General features: G+C 42.0%; 1 protein-coding gene across 29 annotated transcripts in view; it reads left to right on the top strand.

Moving 5' to 3' along the window:
* Window positions 1–2,778: 2,778 nt before the first annotated feature.
* ZFAND4 (zinc finger AN1-type containing 4) overlaps window positions 2,779–18,487 on the top strand; it is a 58,278-nt gene continuing 42,569 nt past the window's right edge. For 15 of the 29 annotated variants that reach the window (XR_012417668.1, XR_012417669.1, XR_012417667.1 and 12 more), the window contains exons 1-2: window positions 2,779–3,305; window positions 14,572–14,872. Coding sequence is in view for 13 of the 29 variants with exons in the window: in XM_005565118.5 (XP_005565175.3) it covers window positions 14,689–14,872 (184 nt within the window). In the remaining 16 variants the exon portion in view is untranslated. Of the gene's footprint in view, window positions 3,306–13,288; window positions 13,409–14,571; window positions 14,873–18,487 lie in introns of those variants that run through there. The other 14 variants (XM_074001546.1, XM_074001530.1, XM_074001545.1 and 11 more) reach the window with 6 other exon arrangements.

Genomic DNA, 18,487 nt, shown 5'->3' with positions numbered 1-18,487 from the left:
AACACAACTATACTCATTCATTTACTTACTTTCTATTGCTGCTTTCACCCTACCTCCAATGTAAGAGTTGAGTAATTATGACAGAGACCGGATGGCTCACAGAGCCTCAGACGTTTTCTATCTGACCCTTTTATTTTATTTATTTTTTTGAGACAGAGTCTTGCTCTGTCATCTAGGCTGGAGTGCAGTCATATGATCTCAGCTCACTGCAACCTCTGTTTCTCGGCTTCAGGCGATGCTCCTGCCTTAGCCTCCCAAGTAGCTGGGATTACAGGCACCTGCCACAACACCCAGCTAATTTTGGTATTTGTAGTAGAGACGAGGTTTCACCATGTTGGCCAGGTTGGTCTCGAACTCCTGACCTCGTGATCCATCCACCTTGGCCTCTCAAAGTGCTGGGATTACAGGCTTGAGCCACCATGCCTGGCCCTGCCCCTTTACATAAACAGTTTGCTGACCATTGCTCTAAGGCATCCTGTTCATTCTTGCCTTGTGGAAGTAGCAGAATGAATGTAGGTAATAGCAGGGGGAAGTGCTGAGGATGGAAACGTCAGCCTCCAGAGCAGCACTGCCCCACTGAACTCTGCGGGAATGAAAACGTTCTTTATCTGCATCGACAAAGGCAGTAGCCACCAGCCACCTGGACTGCTGATCCCATTCTAGTCTGTGCTTTTTGGTGCTCTGTCGTCTTGCTGCTGACTATTCAGCCTGTCACCACAGCACAATCTTGTAGGCAGCCCAGGTTGGTCTCAGCGATCCTGGAGCTACTGACTACTTCCTTGGGTACTGTAAGATCAGATGGGGAATTACTCATATCCAGAGTCAAGATTTTTTACAGCTCCCACAGGTCAACCATTTGCCGAAGTCTGCTATGAGAGTGACATGATGACAGACGAAGGCACTTGCTAGTTGCCCACTCCTTTCCCCTATTCATTTTATGCATCTTCCTTCTGTCCTTAGGTTATTTGCGCAAATAGTTTCTTGCTCTAGGACCCAGTGTGGGTCAGAGTCAGCATTTGTTAAATATGGTGATTTTCTTTTGGAACAACTAAATCCACTCATCAATCAGTAGGATTGATTTCAGGGGATTCAGGAGACAATAGATTTAGAAAATACACAAACTGCTATTTTGAGAGGCTTGAAAGGGAGAGAGAACTTATGTAAAAAAAAGTTCCTATGGTAACAACTTTTAATGCTGTTTTATTCAGTCTCCATGGTCTATCAGATAGGTTATGTAGTAACACTAATTTTACAGATGAAGCTAAAATCTGGAAGCGATGTGGAATAATGGAACGAGTTTGGATTTTTGTATTGTGCCCTACATTTAAATCTGGCTTTCCGACATAGAGCTGTTTGATTACAGGCAAATTGTTCTACTTTAATTAGCTTTTGTTTACTTCTTTGTAGACAAGGGGTTTCAAATACCAACCTTGCAGGATTGTGATGGGGAGAGAATATGTAAAGACCTTTGTCAACTATCTGGCACTCGAAAAATGGTAGATGATAATGATGAAGATGTTGTAAAGAATGAATGACTTGGCCAGGTAATGGAGCTTCCAGTATGGAGAGCCAAGGCTTTAAACACACCTGCCTGACTCCACGGTCCATGCTGTCAATTCTCCAGTGTAAACGGTTTTTACTCAGTAAGTCTCCATCACAGGCCCTATTCTAGGCTCAGGAAGGCAAAGATTATTACCATCATAACTCTGTCCCCAAAGGGCTCCAATCTATTTAGCATTAAGCATATGTAGAGTTTCAGAAGGAACCAGCGGCGAGACTGGTGAATCAAAGCTTAGTGCCTCACCATACTCCCCCAGTGTATGCTCAATAGTTCGTTGAACTGTGGAGATAAGTTGGTGGGTAGGGTCTCAGAAGAATGAGAGGACAGGAGACACAGCTTAGGTGTTTAGTTTCATATTAGACCGGCTCCTCTGAGCCAGAAGTCGAGGATGAGTGAGCCCGCACCGGGAGCGAGATGACATTGTCAGCTGAATAACCCACGTAGTGAAGGAGGTTCACGGAGTTGGAAAATCGGTAGGCGGAACGAGGCAGTGGGCTCCCATGTTAGGTTGAAAGGCAGGTGTTAGCTTGAAGCCAGTTACTGTTTACCCCGCAGCTCAGTAGCTTGGAAACTGGAGCAGGAGGCCTGGCTGGGCTTACCCAAAGCTGGGATTTGAGCCCAGGGTGCCTACTCCATTGCCTGGCCTACAGTCCTCAGTAACTTGTACGAGGACCACAGAAAGTTACCTGTTTTCACCCTTGTCTTCAACCAAGCACGGTAATGCCCCCATTTTCCAGATGAGGCAATTGAGGCCAGAAACATTAGGGGTCGTTGAAGCCCGAAGAGGATTTGTTCAGGGCAGGCCGGCCCAAACGCACCAGGAGTGCCCCTGGCTCTGGAGAGGCCACCTACTGGACAGCATTTGCCTGTATCGCCTATCCCCAGCAAATCAGGCGCCTGGAAGAGGATCCCCGATGGGTCCGACGGAGAGCACTCCGGCAACCCCGCCGTTCCCAGCAGGCCGTGCGGCCGCCCTCAAGACGGCCGCGTGGGCAAGAGTCAGGGGTGCGGTGTTGCTAGGAATAAAAGATCAACATCCGGGCCTTGTAACCCACAACCTCCAGGGAATGCCAACAAGGCCCTAGCGCCCTGGCGCCCCTGCAACGGCCCACGTCCGGGTCCAGGCCCGCCCCGCCAGCGCTGATTGGAGGGTAGCGAGAGCGCCGTCCAGCGATTGGTAGGTAGTGTCACAAAAGGGGCGGGGCGCGGCGGTCGCAGAGCGTTGTCGGTCAGTGCCTTACGTGGAGTCGCTCGTGGGGTCGCTGGGCCCTGTCGACCTGTGGGCGGGCGAGCGAGCCAGCGGACAAGACTGCGGGTGAGGCTGAGCTAGCAAGCGGCCGGCAGGGGGGGCGCCCGGGCTGCGAGCCGCTGAGCCCAGCCGCGCTGCCGCCGCCGGCCGTAGTAGGGCCGGAATGGCGCAAGGCCGGAGTGGTGTTGCCGCTCGGCGCCTGGCTGCCGGGTAGCGTCCCGTCCCCGCCCCTCGCCTTGCGGCCTGACGCCGGCCGCTGCTGCCCGGGGACCGGAGCGGCGGGTCGCCTTTGCCCAGGACACACGCTCTGGCGTTTGTTCCTTTGGGCGTGACGCCAGCTTCAACGGGTACCCGGCTTTCCCGACGGGTGCTGATCTCCGAGTCGCTGTTGTCACGCGGTCTGCTGTGCTCCAGATTCAGGCCCGTGGGTCTGGGGAGCCCGGATTGGTCTTGGAGGAGCAACGGCTGCGCAGGTGACTCGGTGGCCTCAAGTGTGTAGGTATCAGGATGGCGCGAGGAGATGCTGGCTGAAATATTTCCCAATTCCGCTTGCAGATAAACTCCGTACTTGAGCTTAGGCTACAGACAAATTAGGCGGTTGATGTGGTTCTGTACCTCGTATTTAGAACTTTAGGGATGTTTTCACATTATCAGTAAAGGAAGATCTGTGTCACAGTTTTAATGGCAGCTTCATATTCTGGATATCTTTATGTTTGGGAAAATGTTTCAAAGGTGATGCTCTTCTGTAGCTAAGCTTTAGAGCAGAGGATGGAGCAAATTCTGAGTTACTGAAATTACGTATTCAGCGCTATTGCCTGTTTACCTTTAACTTCCGTTTCATCTTTGGAGTTGTGTTTTTGGAACTTTTTCAGAAGAGATGAGAGAAATGCTTTGGGAATTGATTTTTTCTTTTTTCTTTTTTTTTTAAGTTCTAGGGTACATGTGCACAGCGTGCAGATTTGTTACATAGGTATGGTGCCATGTTGGTTTTCTACACCGATTACCTCATCGTTTACATTGGGTATTTCTCCTAATGCTGTCCCTCCCACAGTCCACCTCCCCAGACAGGCCGGTGTGTGATGTTCCCCTCCCTGTGTCCAAGTGTTCTCGTTGTTCAGTTCCCACCTCTGAGTGAGAACATGCAGTGTTTGGTTTTCTGTCCTTGTCATAGTTTGCTGAGAATGATTGTTTCCAGCTTCATTCATGTCCCTGCAAAGGACATGAATTCATCCTTTTTTTATGGCTGCATAGAATTCCATGGTGTATATGTGCCACATTTTCTTAATCCAGTCTATCACTGATGGACATTTGGGTTGGTTCCAAATCTTTGCTATTGTGAATAGTGCCGCAATAAACATACGTGTGCATGTGTCTTTATAGTGGCATGATTTATAATCCTTTGGGTATGTACCCAGTAATGGGATGGCTGGGTCAAATGATATTTCTAGTTCTGGATCCTTGAGGAATCGCCACATTGTCTTCCACAATGGTCGAACTAATCTACAGCCCCACCAACAGTGTAAAAGTGTTCCTATTTCTCCACATCCTCTCCAGCATCTGTTGTTTCCTGACTTTTTAATGATCGCCATTCTAACTGGTGTGAGATTGTATCTCATTGTGGCTTTAATTTGCATTTCTCTGATTGCCAGTGATGATGAGCATTTTTTCATGTGTCTGTTGGCTGCATAAATGTCTTCTTTTGAGAAGTGTCTGTTCATGTCCTTTGCCCGCTTTTTGATGTGGTTGTTTGTTTTTGTCTTGAAAATTTAAGTTCTTTGTAGATTCTGGATATTAGCCCTTTGTCAGCTGAATAGATTGCAAAAATTTTCTCCCATTTTGTAGGTTGCCTGTTCACTCTGATGGTAGTTCCTTTTGCTGTGCAGAAGCTCTTTAGTTTAATTAGATCCCATTTGTCTCTTTTGGCTTTTGTTGCCATTGCTTTTGGTGTTTTAGTCATGAAGTCCTTGCCCATGCACATGTCCTGAATGGTATTACTTAGGTTTTCTTCTAGGGTTTTTAGGGTTTCAGGTCTAACATTTAAGTCTTTAATCAATCTTGAATTAATTTTCGTATAAAGTGTAAGGAAGGGATCCAGTTTCAGCTTTCTGCATATGACTAGCCAGTTTTGCCAGCACCATGTATTAAATAGGGAATCCTTTCCCCTTTTCTTGTTTTTGTCAGGTTTGTCAAAGATGGTTGTAGGCTGGGTGCGGTGGCTCATGCCTGTAATCCCAGCACTTTGGGAGGCCAAGGCAGGTGGATCATCTGAAGTTGGGAGTTCGAGACCAGCCTAACCAACATGGAGAAACCCCATCTCTACTAAAAATACAAAAAAATTAGCCGGGCATGGTGGCACATGCCTATAATCCCAGCTACTAGGGAGGCTGAGGCTGGAGAATCGCTTGAACCTGGGAGGCCGAGGTTGTGGTGAGCCAAGATCACAACATTGCACTTTAGCCTGGGCAACAAAAGCGAAACTCAATCTCAAAAAAAAAAAAAAAAAAAAAAATCAGTTGGTTGTGATTTTTGCACATTGATTTTGTATCCTGAGACTTTGCTGAAGTTGCTTATCAGCCTAAGGAGATTTTGGGCTGAGGCAATGGGGTTTTCTAAATATACAACCATGTCATCTGCAAACAGGGACAATTTGACTTCCTCTTTTCCTAATTGAATACCCTTTATTTCTTTCTCTTGCCTGATTGCCCTGGTCAGAACTTGCAACACTGTGTTGAATAGGAGTGGTGAGAGAGGGCATCCCTGTCTTGTGCCGGTTTTCAAAGGGAATGCTTCCAGTTTTTGCCCATTCAGTATGATTTTGGCTGTGGGTTTGTCATAAATAGCTCTTACTATTTTGAGATACGTTCCATCAATACCTAGTTTATTAAGAGTTTTTAGCATGAACGGCTGTTGGATTTTGTCGAAGGTCTTTTCTGCATCTATTAAGATAATCGTGGTTTTTGTCGTTGGTTCTGTTTGTGTGATGGATTATGTTTATTGATTTGCATATGTTGAACCAGCCTTGCATCCCAGGGATGAAGCCGACTTGATCGTAGTGGATAAACTTTTTGATGTGCTGCTGGATTCGGTTTGCCAGTGTTTTATTGAGGATTTTCACATCGATGTTCATCAGGGATATTGGTCTAAAATTCTCTTTTTTTGTTGTGTCTCTGCCAGGCTTTAGTATCAGGATGATGCTGGCCTCATAAAATGAGTTAGGGAGGATTCCCTCTTTTTCTGTTGATTGAAATAGTTTCAGAAGGAATGGTACCAGCTCCTCTTTGTACCTTTGGTAGAATTTGGCTGTGAATCCATCTGGTCCTGTAGTTTTTTTGTTGGTAGGCTGTTAGTTATTGCCCTCAATTTCAGAGCCAGTTATTGGTCTCTTCAAAGATTCCACTTCTCCTGGTTTAGTCTTGGGAGGGTGTATGTGTCCAGGAATTTATCCATTTCTTCTAGATTTTCTAGTTTATTTGTGTGGAGATGTTTATAGTAGTCTCTGATGGTAGTTTGTATTTCTGTGGGATTGGTGGTGATACCCCCTTTATCTTTTTTTATTGAGTCTATTTGATTCTTCTCTCTTTTCTTATTAGTCTTGCTAGTGGTCTATCAATTTTGTTGATCTTTTCAAAAAACCAGCTCCTGGATTCATTGATTTTTTGAAGGGTTTTTTGTGTCTCTGTATCCTTCAGTTCTGCTCTGATCTTATTTATTTCTTGCCTCCTACCAGCTTTTGAATGTGTTTGCTCTTGTTTCTCTAGTTCTTTTAATTCTGATGTTACGGTGTCGATTTTAGATTTTTCCTGCTTTCTCTTGTGGGCATTTAGTGCTATAAATTTCCCTCTACACACTGCTTTAAATGTGTCCCACATATTCTAGTATGTTGTGTCTTTGTTCTCATTGGTTTCAAAGAACATCTTTATTTCTGCCTTTGTTTCATTATTTACACAGTAGTCATTCAGGAGCAGGTTGTTCAGTTTCCATGTAGTTGTGCAGTTTTGAGTTTCTTAATCCTGAGTTCTAATTTGATTGCACTGTGGTCTGAGAGACAGTTTATTATAATTTCTGTTCTTTTACATTTGCTAAGGAGTGCTTTACTTCCAACTATGTGGTCAGCTTTGGAATAAGTGCCATTTGGTGCTGAGAAGAATGTATATTCTGTTAATTTGGGGTGGAGAGTTCTGTAGATGTCTATTAGGTCTGCTTGGTGCAGAGTTCAAGTCCTGGATATCCTTGTTAACCTTCTGTCTTATTGATCTGTCTAATGCCAACAGTGAGGTGTTAAAGTCTCCCATTATTATTATGTGGGAGTCTAAGTCTCTTTGTACGTCTCTAAGGACTTGCTTTATGAATCTGGGTGCTCCTGTATTGGGTGCATATATAGTTAGGATAGTTAGCTCTTCTTGTTGAATTGATCCCTTTACCATTATGTAATGGCCTTCTTTGTCTCTTATGATCTTTGTTGGTTTAAAGTCTGTTTTTATGAGAGACTAGGATTGCAACCCCTGCCTTTTTTGCTTTCTGTTTGCTTGGTAGATCTTCTTCCATCCCTTTATTTTGAGCCTTTGTGTGTCCTTTGCACGTGAGATTGGTCTCCCGAATACAGCACACTGATGGGTCTTGACTCTTTATCCAATTTGCCAGTCTGTGTCTTTTAGTTGGGGCATTTAGCCCATTTACATGTAAGGTTAATACTGTTATGTGTGAATTTGATCCTGTCATTATGATGTTAGCTGATTATTTTGCCTATTAATTATTGCAGTTTCTTCATAGCATCAATGGTCTTTAACATTTGGCATGTTTTTTCAGTGTCTGGTACCAGTTGTTCCTTTCCATCTGCTTCCTTCAGGAGCTCTTGTAAGGCAGGCCTGGTGGTGACAAAATCTCTCAGCATTTGCTTGTCTGTAAATGATTTTATTTCTCCTTCACTTATGAAGCTTAGTTTGGCTGGATATGAAATTCTGAGTTGAAAAATCTTTTCTTTAAGAATGTTGAATATTGGCCCCCACTCTCTTCTGGCTTGAAGTTTCTGCTGAGAGATCCACTGTTAGTCTGATGGGCTTCCCTTTGTGGGTAACCCAACCTTTCTCTCTGACTGCCCTTAACATTTTTTCCTTCATTTCAGCCTTGGTGAATCTGACAATTATGTGTCTGGGGGTTGCTGTTCTTGAGGAGTGTCTTTGTGGTGTTCTCTTTATTTCCTGAATTTGAATTATGGCCTGCCTTGCTAGTTTGGGGAAGTTCTCATGGATAATATACTGAAGAGTGTTTTCCAATTTATTTTCATTCTCCCCGTCACTTTTAGGTATACCAATCAAATGTAGATTTGGTCTTTTCACATAGTCCCATATTTGTTGGAGGCTTTGTTCATTTCTTTTTACTTTTTTTCCCTAAACTTCTCTTCTTGCTTTATTTGATTCATTTGATCTTCAATCACTGATACCCTATCTTCCACTTGATCGAATTGGCTATTGAAGCTTGTGCATATGTCACATAGTTCTCGTGCCATGGTTTTCAGCTCCATCAGGTCATTTAAGGTCTTCTCTACACTGTATATTCTAGTTAGCCATTCGTCTAATCTTTTTTCAAGGTTTTTAGCTTCCTTGTGATGGGTTCGAACATCCTTCTTTAGCTCGGAGAAGTTTGTTATTACCGGCCTTCTGAAGCCTACTTCTGTCATCTCATCAAAGTTAGTCTCCATCCACCTTTGTGCCGTTGCTGGCGAGGAGCTGCGATCCTTTGGAGGAGAAGAGGTGCTCTGGTTTTTAGAATTTTCAGGTTTTCTGCTCTGGTTTCTCCTCATCTTTGTGGTTTTATCTACCTTTGGTTTTTGATGTTGGTGACCTACAAAAGGGGTTTTGGTGTGGATGTCCTTTTTGTTGATGTTGATGCTATTCCTTTCTGTTTGTTAGTTTTCCTTCTAACAGTCAGGTCCCTTACCTGCAGGTCTGTTGGAGTTTGTTGGAGGTCCACTCCAGACCTTGTTTGCCTGGGTATTACCAGTGGAGTCTGCAGAACTGCAAATATTGCAGAACAGCAAATATTGCTGCCTGATCCTTCCTCTGGAAGCTTTGTCCCAGAGGGGCACCTGCCTGTATGAGGTGTCAGTCGGCCCCTACTGGGAGGTGTCTTCCAGTTAGTCTACATGGCGGTCAGGGACCCACTTGAGGCGGCAGTCTGTCCGTTCTCAGAGCTCAGACACTGTGCTGGGAGAACCATTGCTTTCTTTGAGCTGTCAGACAGGATGTTTAAGTCTACAGAAGTTTCTGCTGCCTTTTGTTCAGCTATGCCCTACCCCCAGAGGTGGAGTCTATAGAGGCAGCAAGCACTGTAGCCCTGCGGTGGGCTCTGCCCAGTTCAAGCTTCCCAGCTGCTTTGTTTACCTACTCAAGCCTCAGCAATGGCAGACACCCCCTCCCTGCTGGGCTGCTGCCTTGCAGGTCAATCGCAGACTGCTGTGCTAGCAGTGAGCAAGGCTCCATGGGCATGGGACCCACTGAGCCAGGTGCGGGATGTAATCTCCTGGTCTGCTGGTTGCTAAGACTTTGGAAAAACCACAGTATTTGAGCGAGAGTGTTGCGTTTTTCCAGGTACTGTCTGTCACGGCTTCTCTTGGCTAGGAAAGGGAAATCCCCTGACCCCTTGCTCTTCCCAGGTGAGGTGACGCCCCACCCTGTTTTGGCTCGCCCTCTGTGGGCTGCACCCACTGTCCAACCAGTCCTAATAAGATGGACCAGGTACCTCAGTTGGAAATGCAGAAATCACCCGTTTTCTGCATTGATGACGCTGGGAGCTGCAGACCGGAGCTGTTCTATTCGGTCATCTTGGAACAAACCAGGAATTGATTTAGAAATCTTTTTGGTGTCATTACTCTTAATAGCTAGATATATAATTGTAAAAATTCTGGAAGTACTTTTTTCTCTACCTGCCCCCATTTTTTTTTTTTTTTTTTTTTTTTTTTTTTAGATAGTGTCTGTCTGTGTTGCCCAGGCTGGAGTGCAGTGGCATAATCATAGCTTGCTGCAGCTTGGAACTCCAGGGCTCCAGTGATCCTCCCACCATACCCTCCTGAATAGCTGGGACTACAGGTGTGTGCCATCATACCCAGCTAATTTTTTTTTTTTTGAATTTTGTAGAAACAAGGGTGTCGCTATGTTGCCCAGGCTGGTCTCAACCTTCTTGCCTCAAGTGATTCTCCCACCTTGGCCTCATGAATTGCTGGGATTACAGGCATGAGCCACTGTGGCCAGCTTTTTTTCTGTTTTCTTTGTTTCCTGTTCCCCTTCTTTTTTTTTTTTTTTTTTAGCTGTTTTTCCATCCCATCTTGAAGTCTTCATTGCCCCCTCATTTTCCAAGATCATGAGTCCCACAGTATACTCAGCTAAGCATGACCACACACCATTTCAAGAAGCCATTCATGGATCCAGCTTTTAGTACTGGCTAGGTCTTTGGCCTGCCGCAGCTTCCATTTGCTCCTCAGCTACCCTCTAGGCATCCAGTCTGGCTTAACCAGATTTCATGGCCTCATTTTGTCCTCTGCTACAGTGATTTCTACTCCTGAGGAGAAACATAACTATTTAGAGGGAAGCATTTTTGCTTTTGGTTATCAACCTTGGTTCTTTTGGGATATTGGAAATTATCCCATTGACTGGACCCAGACTTACAGTGGAAGTTCCAGCACAATTAATGCTATTCGGGTTTGTTCTTTTTCTTCTGGCTTATAGTTACATTATCCATTCTCATTATAGATGAAGAACTTCCAAATCTGTTTGTTACCTTCTACCCTCCCCCAGCCTATTATTTTCAGGGTCTCACTATGGAAGAACACTGTGGTGAAGGAAACCCTCCAGATTCCTTGGGCAGGCATAGTCACTCATGTCTTTATTTCTGTCATGTTCATTTTGCAGTCCTGACACCTGACTTCTGTTGCTAGAGCTGCTACTATGTAGTTAGGAGTACTTTTGCCTTCGGGGATACGCACACTGGCAACTCTATAGTATACTCTTATTTGATATAGCATAGGTATGTTTTTAAGAATTCATGTTATCCAAAATTGTAAAAGCAGTTGCTTAAATGAGTGAAAGAAAGAGGATTAAGGTTAGAGAGCTCCATACAAAGTCATATATAAGCAATGCAGCTTAGTATTAAGATTGCAATACTCTCCAAATCTATAGACTTGATACAATCCCTGTCAAAATCCCAGCTGACATTTTTGCAAAATGGGCATACTTAAAATTCATATGGCAATTCCAGGAACCCAGAATACCCAACAATCTAAAAAGAGAAGAACAAATCGGAGGCTTCACACTTCCTGATTTCAGAACTTACTACAAAGTTACAGTAATTAAGATACAGTGGTACTGGCATAGGTAGATCGACAGAATAAAGAGTCTGGAAATAAAGCTTCACATTGACAATAAATTGGTTTTTAACAAGGATCCAAGAGAATTCAATTGGGAACAAATGGTTATTCTGACAAGTAATACTGGAACAACTGGTTATCCACATGCAAAAGAATAAAGTTAGACCCTACCTCACACCATACACAAAACTAAATTGAAATTAGACAATAGACCTAAATATAAGAGCTAAAACTATACAATTCTTAGAAAAATACATAAGTCAATCTTTATTACCTTGGGTTAGGCCAAGCTTTTTAAGTATGATAAAAGAAAAATAGCCAAATTAGAGTTTAACAAAATTAAAAGCTTTTGTTTCGAAAGATACTATCAAAAGACAACCCACAAAATAAGAGAAAATATTTGCCATTCATATATCTGTTAAGTGTTTTTATCTAGAACATGTAACATACATACATATCAATACAATATCATACAACTCAATAAAAAATCCAATTAAAAATAGACAAAATATATGAATAGGCATTTCTCCAAAGAGTGTATGCAAATGGCCAATAATCACATAAGAAAGATGTACAATATAATTAGTTTTTAAAGAAATGGAAATCACAGCCACAGCGAGATACTACTTCACACCCACTAGGATAGCTTTAATCGAAAAGAAAGAAGTATTGGCAAGGGTGTGGGGAAATTGGCACCCTCATTCATTGTTGGTGGGACTCTAAAATGATCCATACCATTTAGAAGACAGTTTGGTAGTTCCACAAAGTGCTAGACATAAGAGTTACCACATAACCCAGCAAAGCTACTTCAAAGAGGAAGGAAAACATATGTTTACACAAAAACTTGCAGTTGAATGTTCATCTTAGCATTATATGTAACAACCCCAAATTGGAAACAACTCAAATGCTCATCAACTGATGGATGGATAAACAACATGAGATGTATTGCTACAAGGGACTATTATTCAATAATAAAAAGGAGTGAAGTACTGATATATCTTAGAACATGATAAACTTTGAAAACATTATGCTAAGTGAAAGAAACCAGTCACAAAAAGTCATATGTGATTCTATTTATGTGAAATGTCCAGAATAGACCAATTTGGAGATAGAAAGTAGATTAGTGGTTGCATAGGGTTGAGTAGGGGACTGGGGGAATTTGGGAGTGATGGTTACAGGGTATGGGGTTCCTTTTAGAGGTGATGAACATTTTTTAAAGCAAATGTGGTGATGGTTGCACAACTCTGTGTATATAATAAAAACCATTGAATTTTAGACTTTAAATGAGTGACTTTTATGGCATGTGAATTACATTTCAATAAAGCTTCCTTTTTTTTTTTTTTTTTAAGATGGAGTCTTGCTCCATTGCTCAGGTTGGAGTGCAGTGGTGCAATCTCAGCTGACTGCAACCTCTGCCTTCTGGACTCAAGCGATTCTCCTGCCTCAGCCTCCTGAGTAGCTGAGACTACAGGCATGCACCACCATACCCGGCTAATTTTTGTATTTTTTTGGTAGAAACAGGATTTTGCCATTTTGGCCAGGCTGGTCTCGAACTCCTGACCTCAGGTGATCCGCCCACCTCAGCTTCCACTTCCAAAGTGCTGGTATTACAGGTGTGAGCCACTGCGCCCGGCTCTCAATAAAGCTATTTTTAAAAAGGCTTACTCTCCTCACCAGAAAGATGTGTATCATTTGTCTTAGTTTAAGTTCAAGGCCCTCCTGTATAGAATTTTCACAATTAATAGCAATAGCAATTTGATCATTCTTGTGCTCCTAGTTCTATACTTGTCATTTAGTTTACTACTTCTATTTGTTGGGCTTACCACTCATACTCATTAGCCATTGTATGTATGTGAGCAGAGATTGTCTAATATTTATTACCAATTTTAATGTCATCTTAATGCTGTAATATCCTCTGGAATCCGTTGATGATTTAGTGAGTACTACTTTATTTTTTTGAGACGGAGTCTTGCTCTGTCGCCCAGGCTGGGGTGCTGTGGCATGATTTCGGCTCACTGCAAGCTCTGCCTCCCAGGTTCATGGCATTCTCCTGCCTCTCCTGAGTAGCTGGGACTACAGGTGCGTGCCGCCACACCCGGCTAATTTTTTTTGTATTTTTAGTAGAGATGGGGTCTCACCGTGTTAGCCAGGATGGTCTCAATCTCCTGACCTCGTGATCCTCCCGTCTCGGCTTCCCAAAGTGCTGGGATTACAAGCGTGAGCCACAGCACCCGGCCTAGTGAGTACTACTTTTAAGCAACCTATTATGATTGTTGGCATTCCTGTTATCCAGTATGATTCAAATATACAACAGGAGTAGGCATGGTGGCTCATACCTGTAATCCCAGCACTTTAGGAGGCCAAAGCAGGAGGATTGCTTGAGCCCAGGAGTTTGAGACCAGCCTGTGCAACATAGAGATACCCTGTCTCTACAACAAATATAAAAATTAGCCAGGTATGATGGTGCATGCCTGTAGTCCCAGTTGCTTTGGAGGCTGGGTGGGAGGATTGCTTGAGCCCAGGAGGTTGAGGTTGCAGTGAGCTGTAATCATTGCCACTGCATTCCAGCTCAGGGCAACAGAGCAAGACCCTGCCTCAAAAAAAAAAAAAAAAAAAAATATATATATATATATACACACACACACACACACACACATATATGTCAAATGGCTGGGCACGGTGGCTCACGCCTGTAATCCCAGCACTTTGGGAGGCTGAGGTAGGTGGATCACGAGGTCAAGAGATCGAGACCATTCTGGCCAACATGGTGAAACCTTGTTTCTACTAAAAATACAAAAATCTTCTGGGCATGGTGGTGGGTGCCTGTAATTCCAGCTACTTGGGAGGCTGAGGCAGGAGAATTGCTTGAACCCGGGAGGCGGAGGTTGCAGTGAGCCAAGATTGTGCCACTGCACTCCAACCTGGTGACAGAACAAGACTCTGTCAAAAAAAAAAAAAAAAAGTCAAATGTACAATGGTTGTAAAGTTATGCTTTGTATGGTATAGAAGACATAATTTATATGTTTTAGAAAAGGATATGAATAAATTTTTCAAAGCCTTGCAAAAATGTACTGATGTGTTTGTTGAGTTTGGTTTATACATCATTTAACAACGAAATTATTTGTTGAGCATGTACTATATATATAAGTAACTGTGCTGAGCTCTCGTATGATATATTTTTATAATATAAAAAATATACCTATTCTTAATAATCTTATGGTCTAGATGGGAGAGTGATTTCAGAAACAAATGTGAAAAGTTCAGGATTAGACATAGTTAAAAGCACTAAAGTGAATTCTGGGGCTGTCTGGAAGATTGATATGGACCACAGGTACATGAAAAATCTTTATGGACAAATACGACTTTCAGATAGGCTTATTAAAAAAATTCTTGTTTTTTTAGGTACAAAACTCAAAACATGAACAACAATATATATTACCAGTCTTCAAACCTGATTTGGCTAGAACTGGAATACAGTTGCCTACGACATATTTTAGAAGAACTAGAAAAATCAAAGTAATGGATAACAGAAAAGAGCCTCCATTCTTCAATGATGATAACATGGGACCATATTACTACAGACTTCATTTCTATGATACCATGGAGCTCTTCATTGAAACATTAACTGGAACATGTTTTGAGCTGAGAGTTTCACCTTTTGAAACTATTATTTCTGTGAAAGCAAAAATTCGAAGATTGGAAGGTACTCATCTTTCTTTGTTTTTAGGATATGAAAATTAAATTTATTCAATAATATCTAGTAATTTTTAAAGTATTTTAATGGAGACAATTTCAAACATATATGATGTTAGAAAGAATAAGATACTGAACCCCCTTCTACTCCCTCTCTCCAACATTTATCAGCTTATGAACTATTTTGTACCCGTTGCTGTGTTCACCAGATTCTTTGGAAGCAAATCCCTGGCATCATGCTGTGGTGTGAAATAGTATTTTAGAGTAACTTTCAGCAGGTTATGGTGACATGCAACTTCTGCCTTAACTATTTTATAGTTACTTTTAATGTTACTTTTTATTTTACTTTTAATGGGAAATAGTAATTATATTCCCTTCTAGGGATCTTATTTCCCTTTTTACACTGCTTTGCAACCACCATTTTTTTTTTTTTTTTTTAATGTGGAGGTTTTCTGAAAAGAGTTTTTGGCTTACATTTACATACATTCAAAGTTCCCTTAGCATAGCAGGGGTGCTGAATAATGTGTAACGTCTCTTTTGTGGTTTGTATATTTGCAAAAAGTGCCTAAAAGTGCACTTTTTAAAAATTAAAAATTAAAATTAGTCTTTTTCTTTTCATTTTGCAGATTTCTGCAATAAGTAATGTTTGCCATTTGTAGTTGTTAAAAATCCAGTTTTGAGTAGAAAATTAAATTGTTCCATATAACAGTAAATGGATCTTTGTTGATGAAACCAGCTGGAACTTGCTTGTAATATAAAGGTAGTGACTAGGGTTGCCCTCCAGCTGGTTTAAGTTCAGAATTATAGAAGGATGAGGAGGGTTAGAATTTTTCATTTTTGTGAGGTCAAGGATTCTGATACATGAGCTCCTGAATATTTGCTATTTCTCTAGCCCCAGGAGACATCCTACTGAAGTAAGTGGCTGGCCGAGTCCAGTGACCACATCAGCACATTCAGTAATGGCTCTTGAAGCTTTTGTCTGCCCTAAATGATTTGGTGAGGTCTAGAGTCATAATAGTCTATTTTGACTTTGTTCTGCTTTGCAATTTATATCATAGTTTAGAGGATACCTTTTTTGGAGCATGAAGATGAAATCCTCTTGTGTTGTATATTATCTCTGTATTTTTAATCTCGTTCATGAATTTTAAATAATCTCTATGCAGCAGAAGCACTTTAGAGAGAGTTCTGTTTCAATCTTTTTGTGTCAGAAGAGTCAACTTGGGTTTAGAGGAGATTAATAACTCATCCAAGGGAAAATACTTAGTTTCCACGAGTCAGAACCAGAGCCAAGTTATAGATTCCTTGTCCTCTGTAGGAGGAGACATTGTAGGGACAAAAGCAGTGGCTTTGTGGTTATTAGACAATTGAATCTAAGTTTAAATGTTTATGAACAAATACAGATATTAGGAAATTAAATAAGGTAATATGTAAAATACCCTACTGTCTTAGTCTCCTGGAGCTGTCATAACAAAATACCACAGACTGGTGGCTTAAACAACAGAAATTTATTTCTGTCTGAAGGCTGAATATCAGGGTACCAGCATGGGCAGGTTCTGGTGGAGACTCTCCTCTAGGCTTGCCCACTGCATTTTCACTGCATCTTCACATGGCAGAGAGAGAACATAGTCTTCCTTTTTTTTTTTTTTCTCTGAGACAGAGTTTTGCTCTCGCTGCCCAGGCTGGAGTGCAATGGCACAATCTCTACTCACCACAACCTCTGCCTCCTGGGTTCAAATGATTCTTCTGCCTCAGCCTCCCGAATAGCTGGGATTACAGGCATGTGCCACCACGCCCAACTAATTTTGTACTTTTAGTCGAAATGGAGTTTCACCGTGTTGACCAGGCTGGTCTCGAACTCCTGACCTCAGGTGATCCACCTGCCTTGGCCTCCCAAAGTGTTGGGATTACAGGCATAAGCCACCGCACCCAGCCGAAAAATACATTTTAAGCCCTTTCTGGGTGATCTATTTTATACCCTGGAAGACATTGGGGGTCACACGGTGTGAGTCAGACTCTCCAAGTTAGAGGGATATGGAATACGGAGGGCAGAGGTGAGGCTGCTTGGGTTTATCCTGCTGGGAAAATGATTATTCTGCCAGACTGCTTTTCCTTTAGGGGAAGTTTTTGGTAAGTTGAGTACTAGAGCCTGGTGGGGAGAGTGGGGAGGATGGAGGGGCTAGTGGAGAAAGGGCTGAAGGAGTGTACTGCATTAGGAACAAGGAGGCTGCAGCAAGGGAGGAGCAGGGCCTGCTCAGGGACTTGCAAAGGGCCTCGAAAAAGGGGACTGGAGTGCCGAAGGCTTGCTGCCTGGCTTCAGATTACTGGCTGCCCAAATTACTTAACCTCTCTTTATCTTAGATGTCTCAGTCTAAAATGGAAGAATAATAGTATTTATCTCAAAGGGTTGTTCTCAGGATTAAATGAGTTAAAGGTGAAGTGCTTAGCAGAGCGATCCTCCTGCCTCAGCCTTCCAAAAAGCTGGGATTACAGACGTGAGCCACCATGCCCAGCCCTCTTCCTTTGTTTATGTAGATCTGAGTTTCTGACCTACATCCTGTTTTCTGTGAATAATGTCTTTTAACATTTCTTGCAATATGGGTCCACTGGCAACAAATTCCACCATGCTCAGCCCTCTTGCTTTCTTTATGTAGATCTTAGTTTCTAACCTACATCATTTTTTTGGTGAATAATGTCTTTTAAGGTTTCTTGCAAAAAAACCCAGATTTTAACTTTTCTTGTTTGTCTGAAAAAGTATTTCTCCTTCATTTCTGAAGGATAATATTTCAGGGTATAGAATTCTAAGTTGGTGTTTTTTTTCTTTCAACACTAAATATTTCACTCCACTCTTTTCTTATTTGCATGACTTCTGATGATAAGTCGCCTGTAGTAATTATCTTTGCTTCTCTTTAGGTAAGGTGTTTTTTTCCCTTTTCTGCCTGATTTAAGGATTTTGTCTTTGTCTTTGCTTTTCTACAGTTTGATATAATACGTTGAAGGTGTAGATTTTTTGGTAGTTATTGTGTTTGGTATTCTCTGAGCTTCTTGGATCTGCGGTTTGGTATGTTTCATTAATTTTGGAAAATTGGGCCATTATTTAAGTATTTCTTCTGTCTCATTTTTTCTTCTGATATTCTAGTAGCACCTTTTGAAATTGCTACAACTTTTGAAATTGTCCCACAGTTAATAGATGTTGTTTTTGTGTGTTCTTTTTTCTCTTAACAGTCCGTTTTGCCAAGTTTATTTTGTTTTCTTTGTTTCTTTTATTTATTTATTTTGAGATGGGATTTCACTATGTTGGCCAGGCTGGACTCAAACTCCTAGACTCAAAATAATCCTTGTGCCTCAGCCTTTCAAGTAGTTGGGACTACGGGTGCATACCACTGTGCCTCTCCTAGGAAGTTTCTGTTGCCATTTTTCAAATTTCCCGATTCTTTTCTCACCACATCCAGTCTGCAGATGACCAATCAAAGGCATTCTTTATTTCTGTTAGTGTTTTTATTTTTAACATCTACTTTTTATCCTTAAAGTTTCCATCTCTGCTTGTATTATCAATCTGTTATTTCATGTTGTATACTTTTCCATTAGATTTCTTAGCATATTAATCTTAGCTGTTTTAATTTCCCTG

The sequence above is a fragment of the Macaca fascicularis genome, chromosome 9 (genome assembly GCF_037993035.2).
Source record: "Macaca fascicularis isolate 582-1 chromosome 9, T2T-MFA8v1.1".
Taxonomy (NCBI): domain Eukaryota; kingdom Metazoa; phylum Chordata; class Mammalia; order Primates; family Cercopithecidae; genus Macaca; species Macaca fascicularis.
Note: the sequence above shows the minus strand (reverse complement) of the source record. Positions and strands in the feature narration are given on the sequence as shown.